General features: G+C 43.8%; 1 protein-coding gene across 1 annotated transcript in view; it reads right to left on the bottom strand.

Moving 5' to 3' along the window:
• Window positions 1-24,130, bottom strand: part of pdgfc (platelet derived growth factor c) — a 491,598-nt gene that overhangs the window by 357,703 nt on the left and 109,765 nt on the right. The window contains exon 2 of the mRNA XM_068042045.1: window positions 15,260-15,455. Within this exon, the coding sequence (XP_067898146.1) occupies window positions 15,260-15,455 (196 nt within the window). The remainder of the gene's footprint in view (window positions 1-15,259; window positions 15,456-24,130) is intronic.

A 24,130-nucleotide genomic window follows, 5' to 3' on the forward strand; every position in this document is an offset into this window, starting at 1 on the left:
TATAGGTAGGTGGTAGGGAAATATAGGGACAGGTGGGGATAACTATCATAGTTATGGTAACCTGCATATAATTTGATATTTTGAAACGCAGAATGGAAGATCATTATAGTTTTTCCCAAGAGCCTAATCCAATGAGGATATAAATTTAGGTTACAGTGGTTTTACCTGCCACAGGAAGGACAATAAAACTTGCAAAAACACTGTCCAAAACCTGAGCAATTACATAACTCTGTAATAAACACCTTGCTTAATTTAAAATACTGCATTTTCTGTTCATCAGATAAATGGGAAAATTCAGCTCAGTCAGAAATTTGATATATGGTGTTGTACTGAGCTGTACAGACAAGGATCCATGCTCCTGACATCATTAGCTGATCAGCAACAAAGGGGCTTCGACAATTAACTTCTGTGTCCCAATCAATAGAAAAACAAAAATTATCCTTATCACACAATAATTATGAGTGAGCAAAGGCATTCGGCCCATCTTAATTTATCCATTATCATGGTCATGAGAAGTGCAGCAATGAAAATACAAAAAATAAACAGAAGAGTTAAAACATCAGACCAATTTTAAAAGATTAGTACATTTGCTTTCAACAAGATGCAGGATGCAGTCACATGACAAATACTACCTCCTGCACTACAACACGCATCCATGTCTAATACAACTAAAACTAATTAACACCGCCTACATGGAAATGAGCTATACACAAAATGAACTAAAACACTCTCCCAGAATCTGTGCCTCCAACTACCCTTCACCACAATAGAATGTGAACAGCCCTCAAACATATAATGAGTTCTTTATATTATCTGATGCAACATAAATGACTTGCATGGAGTCTCGTTCATTGAAGATCTCTAACAGGTTTATTAACAGCTAACTAGTATGTATAATACAGAGCAAACTATTTACAGAACCTTCATCTGGGTGTTACAGTTGCAGTGAGAGGCTGGCTTGTATCACATGACTACATCCTGGCACTTAGCTCATTAGTATACTGCGATCTTAAAGGGACATCACTCTTAAAGCTATCACACAACACTTAACACTGCTGCAAGCCTCACTCCAGATCTTACAGCTTTCACACACTGCCAGCTATTCAATTCTGACAGCCACATCAAGCAAAAACATTGCACCACACTCACTGACAAACTTCCCTTTCTCTTGCAAAAGAAGGTGGTGATCAACCAGAGGCAGCAGGAACTAACCAGAAGGGGAGAAGCACGGATGCATGTCCTAACTCCCATGAAGGAGATGCTGCTGGCTATTACTGGAACTGCTATAGTTGAGGCTGAGCCAAAGTCGGGACTATATCCTGTATAGGAGGACAGTATCCTCATATGTAATCCCCCTTCTCTGATCCCAGTTCCTCCTCATCCCACAATCTCTTCTGACTTACAAGTTGCAGATGGTGTAAGATACAACTCTTACTTTTCCCTCTCCCCTCACCACAACCCTATCCTTGTGCCTTTTCTGTTCAGATACGCAAGATGTGCCAGGCAGTGGAAGAACACCCAAGGAGAGCACAGTTATGAAGATTCATCATCATTTGATTTCACACTCGCAGTCACCAGTTTAGATACTGACGCTACGTGCATCTTAGAGGATAGATTCAGGATGGGATCTGCACATGGTGCACTGGGAACAAGTGTACAGCAGCCAGAGCAGAGGGAAAGGATAGCAGAGAGGCCAGCTCACTGGAAAGTGAGGTCGCACATGTGGTCTGCTACACAGGATTCAAATGAGGACTTTGATGGTCCAGGATACTGAAGAGGGCTAAACACAACCAAATGCTTGGCTCATTGAGAAGCCAGCCAGAAAGCCTACATTCAATGTCATGGAGCTTGGAGGAGTCCAGCACCAAATTGGCACCAGACTTTGTGCAGAGCTTGGATCCTAACTTTCCCATCATGGAAGTGGTGGACAACTCCATTTACACACTTGTGGATCCAACTTTCTGTAGTGCCTGATGGCCGACCAACTTCTGTTGTAGAACAACCAGCTTCCACTAAATGTCCAGGTGCTGCAGTGGAAGCTTACACTGGGGTCATGAAAAGTCAGCTTGATGCGATGCAAGCTCAGACTGTTGCCATCATGGCTGCGGATTTCAGTATTTAAAGGGACTTGCAGGATATCACAGCAGTCCAGCAATCTGTCCTCCAATAGCTTACTAGGTTTGCTGAGGTGCCACCTCAGGGAAGTGGCAGTGGATCCATGGAGCACCGTCCTGCTGTCCTCTCTCAGGAATACAGCATTCCTCTTCCCACCACTGCCATTGCACCAGTGCCTTTGCTGTTGCCTATCAGCCAGGCAGCCCAGACTGCTGCCTCCCATGCCAAGATGGTGCAGTCTGAAGCCAAGCCTTTTGCACTATGAACTGCTCGAGGTCATTCTCCATGGCAATCTGCAGTCTCCTCCACTGAAAGTCAGCAGCGTTCCACCAACCATGCTGCAACCACTGGGGTAGCACTGCCCAGGAGCACTAGGACAGGCAAAGACACATGGAAGACAGCCACTAAAGGGAAAGCACAAAGATCATTAGTTTACATTTGTATACAATATGGCCTGATTTCATTTATAAATTTGATTTGGAATGTTTATTTTATGGTGGCTTTTAACTTTGCCTTGTGGCCATGAGGACAATGTAATGGCCAGTAACAGAAGGAAGCTAAGGAGTGTGGGACTGTTGGTGAAAGGCAAATTAGGTTTGTGGTTACCAGTATTCCACGAGCATAAGTCCTTCACGTACAGCCCAGGCAGAAAGGGACTACCTTCTTCTTCTTCCTCGTCCACCTCCTCCTTTTCCTCATCCTGTTCCTCAGCTTCTTGCCTGATAGCTGGCAGCAAGGACTGTCCCTTCATGACAGCAAGGTAGTGCAGCATGCAGCATAGCGACATGAATCTTGACACCTATTCAGCCAATCGATGACTTCAAGAGGAAGTTGGATGACCACCTAAAAGATATAGACTTGCAGGGCTATGGGGGTTGAGCCGGGGAGTGGTACTGACTGCATAGCTCCCTGCAGAGCCAGTATGGACTCGATGGGCTGAATGGCCTCCTTCCATGAAGTAAATAACTCTATGACTCTATAAGTACTGCAAGGCTACTCCAGAGTGACCCAGACAACCGACTTGTTGCTTCAGCATGCCAATGGTCTGTTCTATCACATTTCTAATGGCAGCATGGTTCTCATTGCATGCATGCTGTGGACCTATACTTGTCTTGTGAACCAGAGTCGTGAGCCATGTCATCAGTGAATGGCTCTTGTCGCACAGTAGCCACCCTTAGCTTTGCCGTGGTGGCTCAAATGCAGAATAAAGACATCATTACTGCTGCCAGGATACTGGGCGTTGACCTGCATGATGCATTGCTCATGGTCACACACCGGCTGGACTTTGAGGGAGCAGAATCCCTTCTGGTTCCGGTATATGGCAGAGTTGACATGCAGTACCCGCAAAGCAATATGCATGCAGTCAAGGCCACCCTGAACCATGGGGAAGCCTGCAATCCTAGCAAACCCTTGTGTTCACTCTGCCTGCTTGTTTCTGGGGAGAATGAAATGAAGAGAGCTCTCTTTGAATAGAGAGCCTCTGTGATCTCCCTTACGGATCAGTGGATTGCAAACTGCAAGATGTTGCTAATATATCTAGCTCCAACCTGGAATAAGCCAGATGCATAAATGTTCATTGCCATGGTCATCTGCACAGCCACTGGCAATGCAATCCTTGCCCTGCTGAGTCTGTAGTCATGGCTGCAGCATTTGGCAGATTTTAGTGAGGGTCCCCTGAGTGAAGCACAGGCATCGGAAACTCAGTTCCTCACTGAGGTCCAAGTAGGGAATTGCTCCTTGAACACCTCCTGCTCAGAGCTCTACTCTCCCTCCTGCTCCTTCCTCTTTCAGCAGCTTGTCCTGCTTTATGTGGCCTCTGTTCGTTCTTCCAGTCATGCTTCATTCTGAAGAGGAAGGCTTACTAGTGCACCCATTGTTTGTAGAAGTTTTGAAGTCATTAAAAAGTCCTTCAGCACCTGCCACACCACTCCATGTAGACTTTTGCAACTTGAAACCACTATAGAAAGCATCAAAAGCATACAATATCATAGCAACAACTAAAAGAAATCAACCGGCGACTAAGTAGTTGATGATCCCTTTATGTAGCACGTGCTGCGATCCAGTCTTGCGCTTAACAAGTGTTCAGCTATGCAAGCTTAACAGAGGGCATCAGCTGGAACACTGAGCTCAAAAATGGCAGTGCTGTCATCAAATCATCATTACATGCTGACTGATGTCATGATCTGCCACTCTACATACTTCCTGTAAATGTTTACTACTTGTGCACCAACGCTGAAGCAAGCTGGCAACTGCTGTGCTTCGTGCATCACAACTGTGGGTGCTACCAATTCCAATTTTCTGTCATAAACGTCCACATGGGATCTATCAATCATCTGCCATAACGTTGTCAGAACATATGGAAACTCCAGAGAAACAATGTAAATGCAGTTTACAGTATTACTCCAGGGCTCTGCAGATCATCCACCAAAGGTTCAGCAAAGATCAGTTGAACCCCTTTAGAAACAAATGTGGAGACCCTCTAGTTTAAATGAAAATCCCAAGTTTCTCATCCTCTCCTCATAACTCAGTCTTCTAACACTGGGAATCAGCGTCATGGCTATTCTCTGCACTATCTCCAGTGCTTGAATATCTGCAGTGTTTCTTGGTGATCAGAACTTAACATAACATTCAAGGTGTGGTCTGAACAGAGCACCATACAGTCTGATCATTACTTCATCTAACTTATATTCTACCATTTTGTCTGTATTGTTCAACATCCTACTATCATTATTGATTGCTACTCAGCATTGATTGGAAGTGTTTACTGTTGTGTCTACTAAGGTCTCTCTCAGGATCACCCTTAGTTATGTTAACACCACTCATGTGTCAGCTATTTTTCCTTTCTATGTGTATAACTGTCTACTTAAATTGCATCTTCCTTTGTTCTTCCCTCTTGCATATCTTATCCAAATATTCTTAATTTCTGAGCTGTATCCTCCGAAACCACAGCCCTGCAGAATTTGGCATCACCTGCAAAACTGACTGCTTTGCAGAGAGTTTCTGAATCCAGGTGTTTTATGAAAATTACATACAGTAGTGGTTCTATCACAAGCCCTGAGACATCCCACCCAGTACTTGCCCCACTCCAACATAAACCGTCTAATGAGTACTGATTTCCTACTCTTCAGCCAGTTTCTTATTCATTCCCAGGCTTTAACTGAAATCCAACAACTTTATTTGTCTTAAGCCTGTCTAGCATGATGAAGTCATTGATTTTATGTAGGAGGGTATGTTCCTCATGTCTTACCATGTAAACAATTAGTCATAGAGTTGTTTACATCAAGAAGGAGGCCTTTTGGCCCATCGAGTCCATGCTGCACTCCACAGAGCAATCCAGTCAGTCCCATTCCCCCACTCAATTCCCTTAGCCCTGCAAGATTATTTCCTTCAAGTGGCCATCCCATTTCCCTTTGAAATCATTGATTATTTTCACTTTCACCATTCTCGTGGGCAATGAGTTCCAGGTCATTACCTCCCGCTGCGTAAAGACATTCTTCCTCATATTCCCCCTGCATGTCTTGCCCAAAACCTTCAGTCTGTGTCCCCTAGCCTTTGTACCATGAGTTAATAGAAATAGCTTTTCCTCGGCTAACTTATCTAAGCCTGTCATAATCTTGAACACCTCTATTCAATCTTCCTTCAATCTCCTTTGCTCTAAGGAGACCAACCACAGCTTTTCCAACCTAACTTTGTCATGAAAATCCCCCATCCCTGGAAACATCCTAGTAAATCTGGGGCCCTCTCAGGGACCCTCACATACTTCCTGAAATGCGGTGACCAGAACTGGAAGCAATACTCCAGTTGAGGCCTAACCAGAGCTTTATAAAGGTTCAGCATAACTTCCCTGTTTTTGTACTCAATGCCTCTATTTATGAAGCCCAAGATGGCATATGTTTTACTAACCATTCTCTCAATATGTCCTGCCACCTTCAAAGATTGATGCACATACATCCCCAGGTCCCTCTGTTCCGGCACACTCTTTAAAACTGTGCCATTAAGTTTATATTGCCTCACCCAGTGGGGACATGGGTTCGAATCACACCATGGCAGATGGTGGAATTTGAATTCAATTAATAAATCAGGAATTTTTAAAAAAGCTAGTCAGTGGTGATCATGAAACCATTGTTGATTGCTATAAAAACCCATCTGGTTCACTAATGTCTTCCCTACCTGGTCTGGCCTACATGCGACTCCAGACCCATAGCAATGTGGCTGACTCTTAAATGCCCTCTGAAATGGCCTAGCAAGCCACTCAGTTGTATCAAACTGTTACAAAAGCTAAGGAAAGGAATGAAACCGGGCAGACCACCCAGGATCGACCTAGGCACTGGAAACGACAACAGCAAACCCAGCCCTGTCGATCCTGCAAAGTCCTCCTTACAAACATCTGGGGGCTTGTGCCAAAGAGAGCTGTCCCACAGACTAGTCAAGCAACAGCCTGACATGGTCATACTCACGGAATCATACCTTGCAGACAATGTCCCAGACACCACCATCATCATCCCTGGGTATGTCCTGTCCCACCAGCAGGACAAACCCACCAGAGGTGGTGGCATAGTGGTATATATTCAGGAGGGAGTTGCCCTGGGAGTCCTCAACATTGAATCTGGACCCCATGAAGTCTCATGGCATCAGGTCAAACATGGGCAAGGAGACCTCCTGCTGCCTCCTTACAACCTACCACCCACCCACCCCCCCCCCCCCCCCTCAGCTGATGAATCAGTGCTTCTCCATGTTGAACATCAATTGGAAGAAGCACTGAGGGTAGCAAGGGCACAAAATGCACTCTGGGTGGGGGACTTCAACGTCCATCGCCAAGAGTGGCTCGGTGGCACCACTACTGACTGAGCTGGCCAAGCCCTAAAGAATGTAGCTGCTAGACTGGGTCTGAGGCAGGTGGTGAGGGAACTAAGAAGAGGGGGAAACCTACTTGACCTCGTCCTCACCAATGTAACTGTTGCAGATGCATCTGTTCATGACAGTATTGGTAGGTGTGAGCACCGCACAGTCCTTATGGAGACGAAGTCCTATCTTCACACTGAGTATACCCACCATCATGTTGTGTGGCACTATCACCATGCTAAATGGGATAGATTTCGAACAGATCTAGCAATGCAAAACTGGGCATCCATGAGGTGCTGTGGGCCATCAGCAGCAGCAGAATTGTATTCAAGCACAATCTGAAACCTCATGGCCCGGCATATCCCCCACCCGACCATTAACATCAAGCTGGTGGACCAAACCTGGTTCAATGAAGAGTGCGGAGGGCATGCCAGGAGCAACACTAGGCATACCTCAAAATGAGGTGTCAGCTTGGTGAAACTACAACACAGGACTACTTGCATGCCAAACAGCAGAAGCAGCATGTGATAAACAGGGCTAAGTGATCCCACAACTAACGGATCAGATATCAGCTCAGCAGTCCTGTCACATCCAGTCGTGAATGGTGAACAATTAAACAACTGACAGGAGGAGGAGACTCCACAAATATCCCATCCTCAACGATGGGGGAGCTGAGCACATCAGTGCAAAAGACAAGGCTGAAGCATTTGCAACCATCTTCAGCCAGAAATGCCAAGTGGATGATCCATCTTGGCCCCCTCTTGAGGTCCCCAGCATCTCAAATTCACTCCACATGATATCAAGAAATGGCTGAAGGCACTGGACACTGCAAAGGCCACGGGCCCTGACAAAATTCCAGCCATAGGACGAAAGACCTGTGCTCCAGAACTTGCCGCGCCCCTAGCCAAGCTGTCCAGTACAGTTGCAACACTGGCATCGACCCGGCAATGTGGAAAATTGCCCAAGTATGTCCTGTGCACAAAAAGCAGGACAAAACAACCTGATCAGTTACCGCCCTATCAGCCTTCTCCCGATCATCAGCAAAGTGAGGGAAGGGGTCGTTGACAGTGCTATCAAGCGGCACCTGCCCAGCAATAACTTGTTCACTGATGATCAGTTTGGGTTCCGCCAGGGCCACTCAGCTCCTGACATCATTACAGCCTTGGTCCAAACATGAACAAAAGAGCTGAACTCCAGAGGTGAGGTGTGAGTGACTGCCCTTGACATCAAGGCAGCATTTGACTGAGTTTGGCATGAAGGAGCCCCAGCAAAACTGGAGTCAATGGGAATCAAGGGGAAAACACTCCGCTGGTTGGAGTCATACCTAACACAAAGGAAGATGGTTATGGTTATTGGACGTCAGTTACCTCAGTCCCGGGACATTACTGCAGAAGTTCCTCAGGGTAGTGTCCTAGGCCCAACCATCTTCAGTTGCTTCATCAGTGATCTTCCTTCTATCATATGGTCAGAAATGCGAATGTTCGCTGATGATTGCACTATGTTCAGCACCATTCACGACTCCTTAGATACTGAAGCAGCCCATGTCCAGATGCAGCAAGACCTGGACAACATCCAGGCATGGGCTGATAAGTGCCAAGTAACATTTGCGCCACACAACTGTCAGGCGATGACCATCTCCAACAAGAGAGAATCTAACCATCCCCATTTGACATTCAACGGCATTATGATCGCTGAATCCCCCACTGTCAGCATCCTGAGGGTCACCATTGACCAGAAACTGAACTGGAGTAGCCATATAAATACCATGGCTACAAAAGCAGGTCAGAGGCTATGAATCCCGCAACGAGTCACTCACCTCCTGACTCACCATTGCCTGTTCACCATCTACAAGGCACAATGCTGCTCAAAATGTGGTCTCCTCTACATTGGGGAGACCAAGCACAGATTAGGTGACCGCTTTGCAGAATACCTCTGCTCAGTCCGTAAGCATGACCCTGAGTTTCTGGTTGCTGGCCATTTCAACACACCCCCCTCTCTCACGCTCACATCTCTGTCCTGGGATTGCTGCAGTGTCCCAACGAACATCAACGCAAGCTTGAGGAACAGCACCTCATTTACCAATTTGGCACACTACAGCCTGCTGGACTGAACATTGAGTTCAATAGTCTCAAAGCATGACGGGTCCCCCTTTTTATGCTTAGTTATTTTTTCTTTTTTTCTTTTCCCTTTTTTATTTGGTTATTTTATTTTAGGTTTTTCAGTTTGTTTAGTTTGTTTCCACTGTGCTTAACCACTGTTTTGGTTTTTTTAATGTGTTTTTTTATGTTTGTACTTGGAGTGCTCTCTGCTTTACAGTCATTCACACCCTCTCTGTACTAACACCTTTTCTTGAATCAGGATGTTACTTTTGCCACACTCCAATCCTCTGGCACCTCCACCATATCCAGGGAAAATTGAAAGATTATGGCAAGCCCTTCCATTATCTCCAACCCACTTCCTATTGCAACCTGAGATGCATGCCATCCGGACCAGGTGACTTATCTACCCAAAGCATAGCCGGCCTTTTTAGTGCCTCCCCCCTCTCAATTTTAACCCTATCCATTACCTTTACTCTCTCTGCTTCTACCGATATTTTATCAGATGAACACTGACACAAAGTACTCATTAAGTATAAAATAAAAACAAGAAATGCTGGAAATACTCAGCAGGTCTGGCAGCATCTATGGAGAGAGAAGCAGAGTTAACGTTTCAGGTCAGTGACCCTTCTTCAGAACTGAAGAAGGGTCACTGACCTGAAACGTTACCTTTGCTTCTCTGTCCACAGATGCTGCCAGATCTGCTGAGTATTTCCAGCATTTCTTGTTTTTATTTCAGATTTCCAACATCCACAGTATTTTGCTTTTACTCATTAGGTATATTAGCCTTGCCCTGCACCTCTAAGTATATATCAACTTCTTTGTCCTTAATAGGCCTTATTCCACCTCTTACTACCTGCTTACTATTTACACGTCGGTAGAAGATTTTTGGGTTCCCTTTTATGTTGACTGCCATTCTATTCTCATATTCTCTCTTTGACAGTCTTATATTTTTCTTCATCTCCCCTCTCAACTTATTGTATGTCGCCTGGTTCTCAATTGAGGAATTCACCTGGTATGTGTCATACACCCTCTTTTTTAGTTTCATCATAATCTCTATCTCCCTTTTCATTCAAGGTGCCCTGTTTTTGGTTCCCTTGCCTTTCGACCTTGTTGGTATGTACTTAGCCTTAACCTGAAAATTGGAGGAAGTAGTCACTCAGAATATTTACTATTCTGTGTTTATACTCTGGCCAGAATTTTACGTTGGGTGGGAAGCACCACCCACCAGCCAAAAGGTCAGAGTGAGACCGCCTACACTGGATCCGGGGAGCCATGCCAGGATTTTATGCTCCCCAGGCCCTTAATTGGACTTGAGCGGGACTTCCACCTCTTGAGGCAGGTGGTCCCATCTCCAAGAGCTGACGGCCAATCAGCGGGTGGCAGCTGTTAGTTCCAACCGCGCCACCGGGAATGGTGGTACTATTGGGACTGCACCCAGCATGGGCAGCAAGAGGGACGCCAACCCCAGAAGAAAGCTAAGTTTTGTGACTTCGCTGGGGACAATCGGCCAGGCTCTGGTGAGACAAGGGGGGGAGCTTTGGTCGGTGGGGGGGGGGGGGGTCTTTATTTTATTGTGGGTGGTTGGGGCTCTGGGGGGGCCTACATGGGGCACAGGATGCCCGATCAGGTGGGCCCCCTCCAGCCCGCAAGGAGACCGCCAGGTTTTACCTGGCTGTGTTCTGGGGCCTGAGGCACCTGCCGGCCGCTCGTAAAATACCAGCAGTGACAGGAGGTGGCCCTTAAGTGGTAGTTAATTGGCCACTTAAGGGCCTTGATTGGCCTGGAGTGGGCGGTCCGTTTCTCGCTGCCTCTACCCGGGTAAAATTACAGCGGGGGTGGGAAGGTGTCGGGAACAGAACCCCCCCCCCACCTCCCACTCAATTTTAAGCCCCCCGATCCCCCCACCCATCACCAGCATGCTCCTGAGGGGGGGGGGGGGGGCATAAAATTCTGATCTCTGTTTCAAGTTCATTTGCTTCTTTTGTGGTTGTCAACTTTTCTGGCTGCCCTCATGCTGCTGTGGTACTGAAAGAATGTTATTTTTATTGTGATGTTTAGTGTCTGCGGCTATGCTTTTTCTATAACTATCTTTGCCTTTCTGATCATCCTTTTCAACATGTTTTTGCATTCTATCCACATCAGTATGGGGAAAATGGTCAAGAATTGCTTCCATGATGGAAAATAATCTAGAATTTCTTTAAGCAAAGCAAAGGGTTTTTTTAGTGACTCTTAAAACTAAAAGGGAATTAGTGACTTGTATTGAAAGAACAGTTTCAATCCACGGTAATGCTTCTCTTCAATACATCAGAAAAGGTAATGGTCACTTGGAAACAATATGCCAATAAATGACAGCTGACACAGCTTTATTAAAGACTTTGTTTAACAAATTTGGTTGAATTCTTTGATAACATAATGGGTTAATGAAGGGTTAATGAAGGTAGTGTGGTTGAAATTATATATATGGACTTCCAAAAGGTTTTTGATAAAGTACCACATAATAGACTTATTAGCAAAATTGAAGTCCATGGGATTAAAGGGACAATGGCAGCAAAGATACAAAATTGGTTAAAAGATAGAAAGCAGAAAATAGTGGTGAACGGTTGTTTTCAGATTGGAGGGAGGTTTGCAGTAGTGTGTGCCCCAGAGTTCAGTATTAGGACCACTGCACTTTTTGATACATATTAATGACCTGGATTTGAGTATACAGGGCATCATTTCAAAATTTGTAAATGACATGAAACTTGGAAATATAGTAAACAGTGAGGAGGATAGAAACATACTTAAGGAGAATGTGGACTAGTGAAATGAGCAGGCACAGGGCACATGCAATTTAACAGACATAAGTGTGAAGTAAATGTCATGAAAACCCCACCTGCCAAGGAAGAGGCATATTAATTTGATATATGAAACATTAATTTTAAACTGTTACTGGACTAAAAAGATGGCTTGTTTGAAGAGATCACAGCAGTGGCTGGAAACATTTGCATTCTAAGATACAGTGGCCTGGAGAAGACAATGGAACTGCTCCCTGATCCAATTAACCAAATAGATTTCGATCACCAGACAATGTATGTGTAAAAAGCCAGAATTCCATTAACCGCACCACCCCCACCCCCCACCCCACCCCCCCCACAACCCACTCCACCGCTCCACTGAGTCTGTCTGCTAAGATGGAGAATCCATAAAAATGCAGGAGAGTTTGTTGAAACAAAAAGCTGTTCACATGATTAACCTGCTGGCCCAGGTTTGGTTTTGAACTGTTTTCACAGAATAGTTTGAGTCAGATTGCAATTTGAAGACAACAGAGAAGGAAGGTCTCTCTCTCTTTCTCACACAAAGACAAGGACCCATGGAAGGAAACTAAGTCTCAAGACAGAAAACCATCGAAACAAGTTTGAAAGTGCACTGGGCCCCAACGAGATGGCAAGATTGAACTGCAGTCAAAAACTTTACATCAAACTCAAAAGACAGTAAATGAACTCCAGCCCTTGATTCAAACCTTTCCCCTTGATGCTTTCTCCTTTCTTGTCTCTATCTGTGTGTGTGTTTATCGCGTATGCATGCTAGCATGTTCGCTTCGCGTATTGTTAATAGTTTTAACCAAATTAGAGTTTTAAGGTTAATAAACTTACACCTTTCTTGTTTAAATCTAAGAAAATCTGTCTGGTTTGTTTCATGCCATTACAATTGGAGAGCTGTGAACAAGGATTCACTGAGGGGAAGCTAAAAACACAGTGTTTTAAAAATTAAACCCTGTTACAGTCAAACCAGGAAAAGGCCGAGAGGGAAGCCCTTGACCCCTTTCTCACCTGGTCGCAACATAATACATTTTGATCGGAAGAATGAAGAGAGGCAATATAATCAAAATGGTACAGGAACAGAAAGACATGGGTGTGTATGTATGCAATTTTTTAAAGGCTGCGTTTGCTGACAATGCAACCATTAGGTGGCGCAGTACTAGCACATGCACAAATGCAGCCTCTTCCACTGAAATGTCACTGCCTGTGATGTTCAGGCAGCTTCCGGGATTAAAGATGTTGCTGCTCAATTCATCACAGAAAAACAACTTCAACCCGAAAATCCCCTCAAAAGTTGCCATCGCCACCTCCAACCCACCCCCATCAGTCACCCGCTCCCTCCTGTCATTGCTTCATTTGTATCATTTCTTGGATGTCTCTTGCTCAACTGTTTTGATTTTTTTTACAAAGACAGAAGATCTCTGGTATGATACTGTCATTGAAATTTGGAATGTAAAGTAATTTTCTATGGAACAGGTCGAGTCAACATTTACACTATAAAGTTTATGGAGGAAATAACTCTGTGAATTTCTGCCCACCCACCCTACCCCGCCTCCATTCCGCAATCTCCCATTCTCCCAATCCACACATTCACACTTCCTACAGCCTAGCTGTTTCCCCCCCTCCCTCAGCCGCTCGCTCCAGATCTCACCACCGCCGGAAGAAGCAAGGCAGGCCGCAAGGGGTGATGGTGTGACATAGGAGCAAATAGCTGAGAGCACGGAAGCGGTGCGGCCTCGAGGAGGGAAGCGGCGTGGATTAGATCTAGCGGCTGGAGTCAGGGAGGGGAAGCAGGCACCGAGCAGCCGGAGAGGGGGGTACTGGGGGTAGGGTGAGGGGGCATGCGCGGGAAGCAAGGAGCAAGGAACAATCTGCCAAGGGGAGTGGGGGGGAGCAGTGGTGAGGTCTGGAGAAAGCAGCTGAGGGGAGGAAGGGGCCGGCGGGGAGCAGGGGTGAGGGGGAGAAAGCGTCGAGGCCTGGAGCGAGTGGCCAAGGGGGGAGAGCGGCCAGTGGGATGGGAGAGAGTAGCTGAGTGGAGGGAAGTGGGTGAGGGGAGCCAGTAGCTGATGACATTTTCCCGCGCATGCACCAATTAGTCCTGGCAAGATATAGGCAGCATGTCACTGAGACCAGGAGACCATTTGTGCATGTGCTCAGCTTGGAGCGCTCTGATGACATCAGCGGACCGCTGCATTGTCAGGCGTCACTTTGTTTTTTAGTAGTGGCAGGACAAGTTGCAAAGGCTGTTAAAAAAGCACATTGGGATCCTTGACATCATAAGCAGAGGGATAGAGTACAAAAGCAAGGAAAATATGCTCAACCTTTATAAATGACTGGTTAAACCTCAGGTGGAGTATTGTCCCCAAGTCTGGGCACCAGACTTTAGGAAGCATGTCAAGGCCGTGGGAGGGTGCAGAGGAGATTTACTAGAAAGACACCAGGGATGCAGGATTTCAGTTAAGTGGAGAGACAAGAAAAAGTGAGGCTGTTCTCCTTAGAGCAGAGAAGGTTAAGGAGAGATTTAATAGAGGTGTTCAAAATCATGAAGGGCTTTGATGGAGTAAATAAGGAGAAACTGTTTCAAGTGGCAGAAGAAACAGATTGAAGGTGAGTGGAAAAGAACAAGAGATGAGATGAGGAGAAATTTGTTTACACAGCAAGATGTTATGGTCTGGGAATGCATTGCCTGAAAGGGTGTTGGAGTATATTCAATAGTAACTTTCAAAAGGGAATTAAATAAATATTTGAAGGGGAAATACTTGCATGGCTATGGGAGAAGGGCAGGAGAAATGGACAAATTAGATAGCTCTTTCAAAGAACTGCACTGGCACGTTTGGTTAAATGGTTTCCTTCTGTGCTGTATCATTCTATGATTTTATGGCCCTCAATTTCCTCAAATGGCATAAGCATCATGGTACACCAAAATTTCCTGACCTGAGCAAACGGAATGTAAAAAATAGTGAACAACAAGCAGAGATCAGCAGAGGAAAGCATGAGACTTCTTTCATGCTTAAAAATTAGAAGTTCAAAGCCATCAAACTATCCTTTATACCTGTTAAGCATCATGTTTTAAAAATAGCAATCAGGGAAGCTTTTCAATTCTTGAAGTAACTCATTGTGGTGTCTTAAAATACATTCATTATTGCATACATGAATTGGGCTTTTGGTTTTGATTCTATTAACCCCAGTTCTATTAACTCCTTAAACAGACTTTACTGCATTAACATTGCCAGTCATATGAATACTTTTGGAAATTTTCCAGAATTTCTGCAGGATCACATGCTTGACTGTATACCGCCTGTATATTAAATGAAGTGGCTGTTCTGAGTTCACCTCCTATCTTAAGAGCATTTTTTTTGTTAATGGTAGGTTTGTTCTACCCTTATCTGAAAAGGAGGCACTCACTTGCACAGTCCATTCTCTGGTTCCTCAAGTCCAAATCTTTCATCGAAGGTCAGCTGTATTTGCATATTCTCATCAGCTGCTATTAATCTCCACACCAGCACCACATTCCGAGGGTAACTCTGAGGAAATCGTGGACTCTGCACAAATCCATCCTCTGATATTGTGATAATTTTTTCATGCTGATGATCATGTACTCCTAATTTAATTAAAAAAAGCCAATGTAATTGTTTGTGTAAAACACAGGGAATTTAAATCTCAGCCATGATCAGTTGTATTTATGTACTTCATTTTGTCCAACTGTGCAGGTATAAACTGTAGTCTGATATAATGAACACAAATCTCACAATAACCATCCAATAAAGGATAATGAAACACGAAAACCACTATCCTAATGAAATATTTGCAATCTGGAATGTATTTAAAGATTCTCTATACCATATCATTTTTACCAGGTATCTGCTGAAAGTTCCTTCAAGATGCTTGGCACGGGGCCTGTTCTTTCATCACATATTTGGTGAAAGCTTACGAAACATTGAAAACTAAATAACACATTCTGTTAGGAATTTCAAAGTTTGCCATCACTCAAACCCAGACACTTTCAAGGCTTTAAATAGTGAAAGCCATTTGTTCTCCTGCCTGCTGTTTCAAAGACTGATTGTAAACATAAAAAGTGTGCTGTAATTTTTAACAAAGTCCACTTGTCTCTTATTTGTCATTCTCTAGGAAACATCCAACACTAAAATATACATTATTTAAGGTTGAATGTGTTTCTGAGGGTTTTTTTCACCCCCTTTAAGCAATGAGTTTCTTAAAGTAACACTGCGCTTCCTGAAAATGTGCATAGAATGCTGTGAAGCTCTTTTTGATGTAATGATATTGTTTTCACTGAAATCACACGATATACATCAGAAAAACTAAGTGTATCACAAAATCATGTTACTAATGTTTGATATTTTTATGATGAAAACATGTATCATTGAAGGTCCAATGTTTCTGTGGGAGTTTTTATCCTAATAGGAGTAGTCTACAGACCACCTAATAATGGAAGGGAGGTGGAGGGAAAAATGCCAAAAAATTAGGAAAATTTGTAAAAAAAACATAGAATAATAATTATGGGGAATTTCCACTACCCCAAAACTGATTGGCCAGAGGAGATTGGTAAGGGGGATAATGGAATAGAGTTCCTACAAAGTGTACAAGACTCTTTTCTAATCCAGTATTACTTTGCTTCAATATTTAGCAGGGTGATGGATCAGATGAACATGACATTAGTAGATAAGATTAGAAATGATATAACCACATTTAAAATAAAAACAGAAACGTTAAATAAACTAAACAAACTCAAAGAGGATAGAGGCCTGGTCTAGATGGGTTATACCCATTTTAGAAGAATCTAAGGAACAGAAAGCAGAGACACTATTACACAAAATTAATAATACCATTTGAAAAAGATGTAGTGCCAGAAAACTGGCAAGTTAGAACATGCCCAGGAAACTCGAGCTTATCATCGGTGCTGGGAAAAATAATGGAATCCCTACAAAAGGACAAAATAGAAAAACATCGAGAAACCAAAAATATAAAAATGAATAGTCAGCATGGACTTTAAAAAGGAAAGTCTTACTTGACCAACCTCATTAAATTCAAAGAGTAGCAGAGAGAGCAGACAAGACCAATGCAGTGGATGGAATGTATCTAGATTTTCAAAAGGCCTTTGATAAGGTGCCACTTAATAGATTAATGACTAAAGTCAGAGGATGTGGAGTCAGGGACAAGTAGCGGAATGGATAACTGGCTAGCGTCAAGACAGGAATCAGAGAGTAAGGCTAAAGAATAGTTATTCAGAGTAGCAGAAGGTGGAATTATGAACATTGTTTTATTTGGGAAACTGTAAAGAATTCCATGGATGGTTTTTTCACTGGTGTCATTGAAAGGACACTAAGGGGACTTGGTTTGTAAACAACCCTTACTGCAAGTCACCTGGCTTCAGATAAATACCCAGCACAGGCTTTTTGGACTCAGGGGAGATGTTTACCGAGAAGTAACAGGTCAAGATTTAAAGGGGTCAGGAGGCTTGACTCTTGAGATTGTTTTGGGTTTCGCTTTGGACAGTCAGTTAGGGCTTGGACAGTATTCTGAAAGGAGTTTTAAAAACCAGCCAAGAGAGCAGTCACTCCAGCTTAGCCTTTTCCATCTCTTTGAGGAGCTCTTTGAAGCGAGTGTAATAAATAGAGAAATTGATACTGCATTCCACCTGGAAAACCTACCAAACTGATCTTCAACATTGCTTGAAAAAAATTGTTCTAGAAAGATCCCAGTGACAGCTGTCGATGCATATTTGGGACACTAAACCAAAAAAGGGACAACTGACATCTTTCCATACCTTCTTTTTTCGTCAAGAATTAGCAAGTATTTGGCCAAAGTATTCTTTTATGTCTTTTTTTTTGTAACAGAGCTCTAAATAGAAAATTTCTATTTTTTTTTCCGGTATGGTGTGTATGTGTGTGTGAGGGGCTAAAGTAAAAGAGAACTTTCATATTTCACTCTTTGTATGAATGCTTTGCTTTGTTACTCGTTATGTCTTGTTTTATAATAAACTGATAATTGTGTTGTTTATTTTTTAAAAACCTGGTTGGTGTATTTTATGCGGCATAAAGAGTAGAGTCTATGATTGACTGTATCGATAACTGGATAAACATTTAAATATATGTTGTGACCTGTGCAGAAGTGGAACTAGAAAAAACAGTGCACTCCTTCCACCTCAGTTGTAACATATAATTGGGGGCTCATCTGGGATAACGCAATGCCGGCAATGTGCAATTGTAATTGGGTAATAATAATTGAAAAAAAAGGAAAAGGAGAAACCAGATTTCTTGTGTATTAAAGAAAAATTTACACTACTGGAATGTCTTTGTTAGTTGCTATGACCTTTCTGGAGAAGGAGGATATATCTCTGAGTGACTTGAGAAATTTAACAAACATTAGACTAAAGGATTTAGTTTTAGACTTAGTTTTAGGAAATGAAGATGGGCGGGTGAAGCAGTGGGAGAGCATTTTGGTGGTAGTGATCATAATTCAGTCAGTTTTAACATAATTACGGAAAAGGACAGAGGTAGAACAGGAGTTAGAGTCCTCAATTGGGGCAAGGCCAATTTTACTAAACTGAGGAGTGATTTAGTGAAAATGAACTGGAAACAGTGTCAGAGCAATGGGAAGCATTCAAAGATGAGATTCAAGGAGTTCAGAGTAAACATGTCCCCACAAAGAAAAAGGGTCAGACGGCCAAATCTATAGCCCCTTGGATGTCAAAGAGCTTATAGGGTAACGTAAGGCAGAAAAGGAAAGCTTATGTCCAACACCGAGAACGCAATACTACAGAAAGCCGAGAGGAGTATAGAAAGTGGAAGGGTGAAATCAAAAAGGAAATTAGGAAAGCAAAGAGAGGGCATGAAATAATATTGGTAAGCAAAATCAAAGTGAACCCAAAGATGTTTTATCAATACATTAAGAGTAAGAGAATAACTAAGGAGAGAGTAGGGCCCATAAAAGACCAAAAAGGTAACCTATGTGTAGGGGCGGAAGATGTTGGTATGAGGGGAACAATGCAGATATTGTAGTTAAGGAGGAGGAGGGTGAAGTATTAGATGTGATAAACATAGGGAAACAGGAAGTATTAATGGAATTAGCATCCTTGAAAGTTGATAAATCACCAGGGCTGGATGAAATGTACCCTAGGCTGTTAAAAGAAGCAAGAGAGGAAATAGCAGAAGGTCTGACCATTATTTTCCGGTCCTCACTGGATACAGGTGTGTTGCCAGAGGATTGGAGAAATGCTAACGTTGTTCCTCTGTTTAAAAAGAGAGTGAGGGATAGACTGAATAATTACAGGCCAGTCAGTCTAATCTCAGTAGTGGGCAAATTATTGGAATCTATTCTGAAAGACAGGATCAACTGTCACTTAGAAAGGCACAGGTTAATCAAGGATAGTCAGCATGGATTTGTTAAGGGAAGATCTTGTTTGACCTACTTGATTGAATTTTTTTGAAGAAGTAACAAGGAGGATAGATGAGGGTAGTACAGTTGATGTGGTGTACATGGAGTTTAGCAAGGCTTTTGACAAAGTCCCACATGGCAGACTGGTTAAAAACATAAAATCCCATGGGATCCAGGGAAATGGAGCAAAATTGGCTCCATGGCAGGAAACAAAGGCTAATTGTTGACGGCTGTTTTAGCGACTGGAGGGCTGTTTCCAGTGGCGTTCCGCAGGGCTCAGTACCGGGTTCCCTGCTTTTTGTGGTATATATTAATTATTTTGATGTAAATGTAGGAGACATTATCAAGATGTTTGTAGATGACACAAAGATTGGACGTGTGTTAGATAGCGAGGAGGATGCAGGAAGATATTGATGGTCTGGTCAGATGGGCAGAAAAGTGGTAAATGGAATTCAACCTGGAGAAGTGTGAGGTGATGCATTTGGGGAGGTCAAACAAGGCAAAGGAATACACAATTAATGGGAAAATACTGAGAAGTGTAGAGGAAGTGAGGGACCTTGGAGTAAATGTCCACAGATCCCTGAAGGTAGCAGGATAGGATGATAAGGTGGCTAAGAAGGCACATGGGATCCTTTAATTAAAACAAGAAATGCTGAAACCACTCAGCAGGTCTGGCAGCATCTGTGAAAAGAGAAGCAGAGTTAACGTTTCGGGTCAGTGACCCTTCTTCGGAACATGGAATCCTTTCCTTTATTAGCCAAGGTATAGAGTACAAGAGCAGGGAGGTTACGCTGGAACTGTATAACTCATTGGTTCGGCCACAACTTTGAGTACTGTGTGCAGTTCTGGTCACCTCATTACAGAAAGGATGTAATTGCATTAGACAGGGAACAGATGACATTTATGAGGATGTTGCCAGGATTGGAAAAAATGCAGCTATGAGGAAAGATTGGATAGGCTGGGGTTGTTCTCCTTGGAACAGAGAAGGCTGAGGGGAGATTTGATTGAAATGTACAAAATTGTGAGGGGCCTGGATAGCGTGGAGGCGAAGGGTCTATTTATCTTAGCAGAGAGGTCAGTGACGAGGGGGCATAGATTTAAAGTGACTGGTCAAAAAATTAGAGGGGAGATGAGGGAAAACTTTTTCACCCAGAGAGTGCTGGGAGTCTGGAACTCACTGCCTGAAAGGGTAGTTGAGGCAGAAACATTCAACTCATTCAAAAGGAGTCAGGATATGCACCTCAAGTGCTGTAATCTGCAGGGCTACGGGCCAAATGCTGGAATGTGGGATTAGAATAGGTGGATCGTTTTTCAGCCAGCATAGACACAATGGGCCAAGTGGCATTTTTCTGTGCCTTAAACTTTCTATGATTCTATGATTTGTCAGACCTTTTGGCATTAGAGTTAAAACTAGGAGATAAGAAAGTAGTCATAACTGAAGTAATAGCACAGCATTTGCAATTGGAAGAAGGCGGCAACAAACCAAATGGTAGTGCAGTCGAATTAGCTAAAACAAGGTTGCAGATGAAGCAGCTTGAACTTGAGGAAAGGGAAAAAGAGAGAGCATTTCAAAGGGAGCAAGCAGCGCAGCAGGAGAGGAAAAGGGCAAGAGAAAGAGAGGAAAAGAGAGAAAGGGGTTACCAGATTAGAAGGCTAGAAATAGAGAAAAAAAAAGGATGCACTTGACCCCAATGAAAATTCGGGTGGGGAAAGACCTGGCTCCAGCCCAGGACCCAGTGGAGAACTGTTTGAATTTGTACAAGCACTCCCAAAATTTGAGGATAGAAATGTAGAGGTATTTTTAATTTCTTTTGAAAAGATAGCCGAACAGATGAAGTGGCTGAAGGAAAGTTGGACACTGTTTATGCAAAGCAGGTTGCTGGGCAGAGCTCATAAAGTTTATGCCATGCTTTCTGAGGAGGCTTATGCAATTATGCGACGGCAAAAAAGGCTATTCTCACTGCTTATGAATTGGTCCCTGAAGCATACAGGCAGAAATTTAAGAACCTCAGGAGACAGCCTGGGCAGACCTATATAGAATTTGAGAGGGTAAAGCAAATTAATTTTGATCATTGGATGCGGGCACTAAAGGGAGAGGGCACATGTGAGAACCTTAGGGAACTAATTCTCCTGGAAGAATTTATAAATTCACTCTCTCTATTAGTAAGAACCCATGTACAGAACCAGAAAGTTTCAGCAGCCAGACAGGCAGCAGAAATCATCGATGATTACGAGCTTGTTTATAAGCCCAAAAAACCTGAAAAGGATAGAAGGTGGGACGGTAAAAGGAAGGCAAGTAGCCGGGGACAAGAAGGGACAGCTGGGAAAAACCTGGGATCTCCTCCTCAGGCCAGAAAGGAAGATGCTGAGGGTGGAAGTGAGGTCTGCATGCCTAAGTGTTACCATTGCCATAAGGTGGAACATCTTCGTGCAGAATGTTGGAAGTTGCAGGGTAAACCCATAGGACTTATTGGGGCACACAAAGCTAATGTAGAGAAAGGGGCCCTGACCGAGAGTACACCAGATCAGGCTGTCGCTCTGACTGCAGCTGTAAGGCCAAGTACAAAAACCGCTGTGAGTGCAGGGGTCATGAGTAAGATACCTGAGTGTTATAAGGAATTCTTGTCAAAAGGAAAAGTAGCTCCATATCCCTCAAGTGAGGCAGGTAAACCTAAAATTATACTTAGGGATGCAGGAGCCACCCAAACTCTTTTGCTGGGGAAAGGCATAACTTTCCACCAGAGAGCACAATGAATACTAAGGTTTTAGTGAATGGTATCGGCAGTATATAATCGTGCCTTTGTTTCGAGTGCACCTAGAGTGTGACTTAATGTCTGGAACGGTGGGAGTCGTCCATAGTTTGCTGGTAGACAGAGCTGACCTACTCCTGGGGAATGGTTTGGCCAGCGCAAAGGTAGTCACTTCTCCAGTAGTCGCGGAAAAAGCAATTGAAGTAAAAGAGACAGAACAGTTGCAGGAAAAGGTTCCAGGAATTTTCCTTCATGTGTAGTGACCCGAGCAATAGCTAAACAGGTTCCATTGTTGGAGGTAGAATTTGCACCACAGACAGATAGTCAAATATCTGAACTTTCTTTCGGGATTTGGATAATCTAAAGGAAATGTTCAATAAATTGTTCCTGATCAAGGCTCAGCAAGCTGATCCAGAGTTAAATAAAGTGGTACAATCAGCTGTAACTGAAGCTGAGGCAAAGGGAGTTCCAGAAGGCTACTACATTAAAAATGGGATTCTGATGAGGAAGTGGAGACCTCCTGACAGACCTGCGAACAAAGAATAGACGGTTGTTCATCAGATAGTGGTACCACCCAAGTATCGCCAGGAAATATTAAGGATAGTCCACGAAATTCCTATAGCGGGACATGGGGGGACCCAGAAGAATGAGTCACGTTTGGTTGACATTTTTACTGGCCAGGTCTTTCCAAGGATGTGGTGCAGTTTTGTAAAATGTGCCATACATGCCAGATTGTGGGAAAACCAAAACCTGCCATAAAACTGGCACCTCTAATTCCCATACCAGCTTTTAGGGAACCATTTAGCATGGTGTTGGTAGACTGTGTAGGACCTTTATCAAAAACAAAACCAAGACACCAAAATATGCTCACTATCATGGATATGGCTACTCAGTTCCCAGACGCAACTCCCTTGAGAGCAATTTCTGCTAAGTTAGTGGTAGAGAAGTTAACCCAGTTCTTCACTAGATATGGATTACCGATTGAGATTCATTGGTGCCGGACAGCGTTGCCGAGGAGGAAGATGATCAGGTCATACTGTCATGAATATGTGCATGATTGGGATAAAGGGCTAGAATTTCTTCTGTTTGCCACTAGGGATTCACCTAATGAGTCTACCGGTTTTCGTCCTTTTGAATTAGTTTATGGACAATAGATAAGAGGTCCTCCAAAACTAATTAAAGAAAAGTTTTTAGAAGAGGGACAAATCTTCTGTCTTAGATTATGGGCTGAATGTTAGTAAGTGCGTGGCGCGCGCACACTTCCTCCTCGGCAATGCTGTCCGGCACCACCGCGCAGGTGCCATTTTTAAAGGCTTTCAAGTCATTACCGGTATTTTTACTTTTTAAAGTGAAATGGACGCGACATGGAAATTTATAAATTTATGAAAAGATCGAAGGCCCCCTCCCAACAACCCCCCCCCCCCGCATGATCATACACTTCATTTATTGTCATTTCCCCGCTAAAAAAAATGTTGTTCCCATCCCAAATTTACCTCCCGAATTTCATTGCCTTTACCCTTTAACCACTTCCCACCATCTCCTCAGCCAACAGAAACAGTTTTCCTGCTCCCCCATCCCCACCTGCCCTGAAAATTTCACTCCACCCTCCCTCCCCATCAATGTTACGCCTCGGATCTTCGAATGGAGATCTGAAGGCATGGAACGTCCGGCCACTGGCTGGAATATCAGCGTGGCATGGCCATCGGGACAAGGTAGGTGCTTATGCAGTCATTATACTTTATTTAAATATTTAAATTAAGGCTCCGCTGCCGAACGGCAGGGGGGCCACCCCAAGGCCCTGCTGCTGCTGGGGAAATGGGGCGGGGCCTTCCCGGCGCCGAGGCCCATGGTGGACCACTCCTGGAAGTATTTTCCGGACCCCCCCCCCCCCCACCGCCACGAACCCCAACATTGGGTGGCTGGCAAAATCCAGTCCTATGTATCCATGTTCCAGGAACAGCTCACAAGAGCCTGCAAAGTGGCCCAGGAACACCTTAAAGTTTCACAAACAACCATGAAGACAAGCAGGCCAAGACCCGAACATTTCAACCAGGGGATGAGGTGTTAGTATTACTGCCTTTACAGGATGAACTGCTGAAAGCATGGTTCAGTGGTCCATATAAAGTAGTCA

The sequence above is a fragment of the Heterodontus francisci genome, chromosome 1 (genome assembly GCF_036365525.1).
Source record: "Heterodontus francisci isolate sHetFra1 chromosome 1, sHetFra1.hap1, whole genome shotgun sequence".
NCBI lineage: Eukaryota > Metazoa > Chordata > Chondrichthyes > Heterodontiformes > Heterodontidae > Heterodontus > Heterodontus francisci.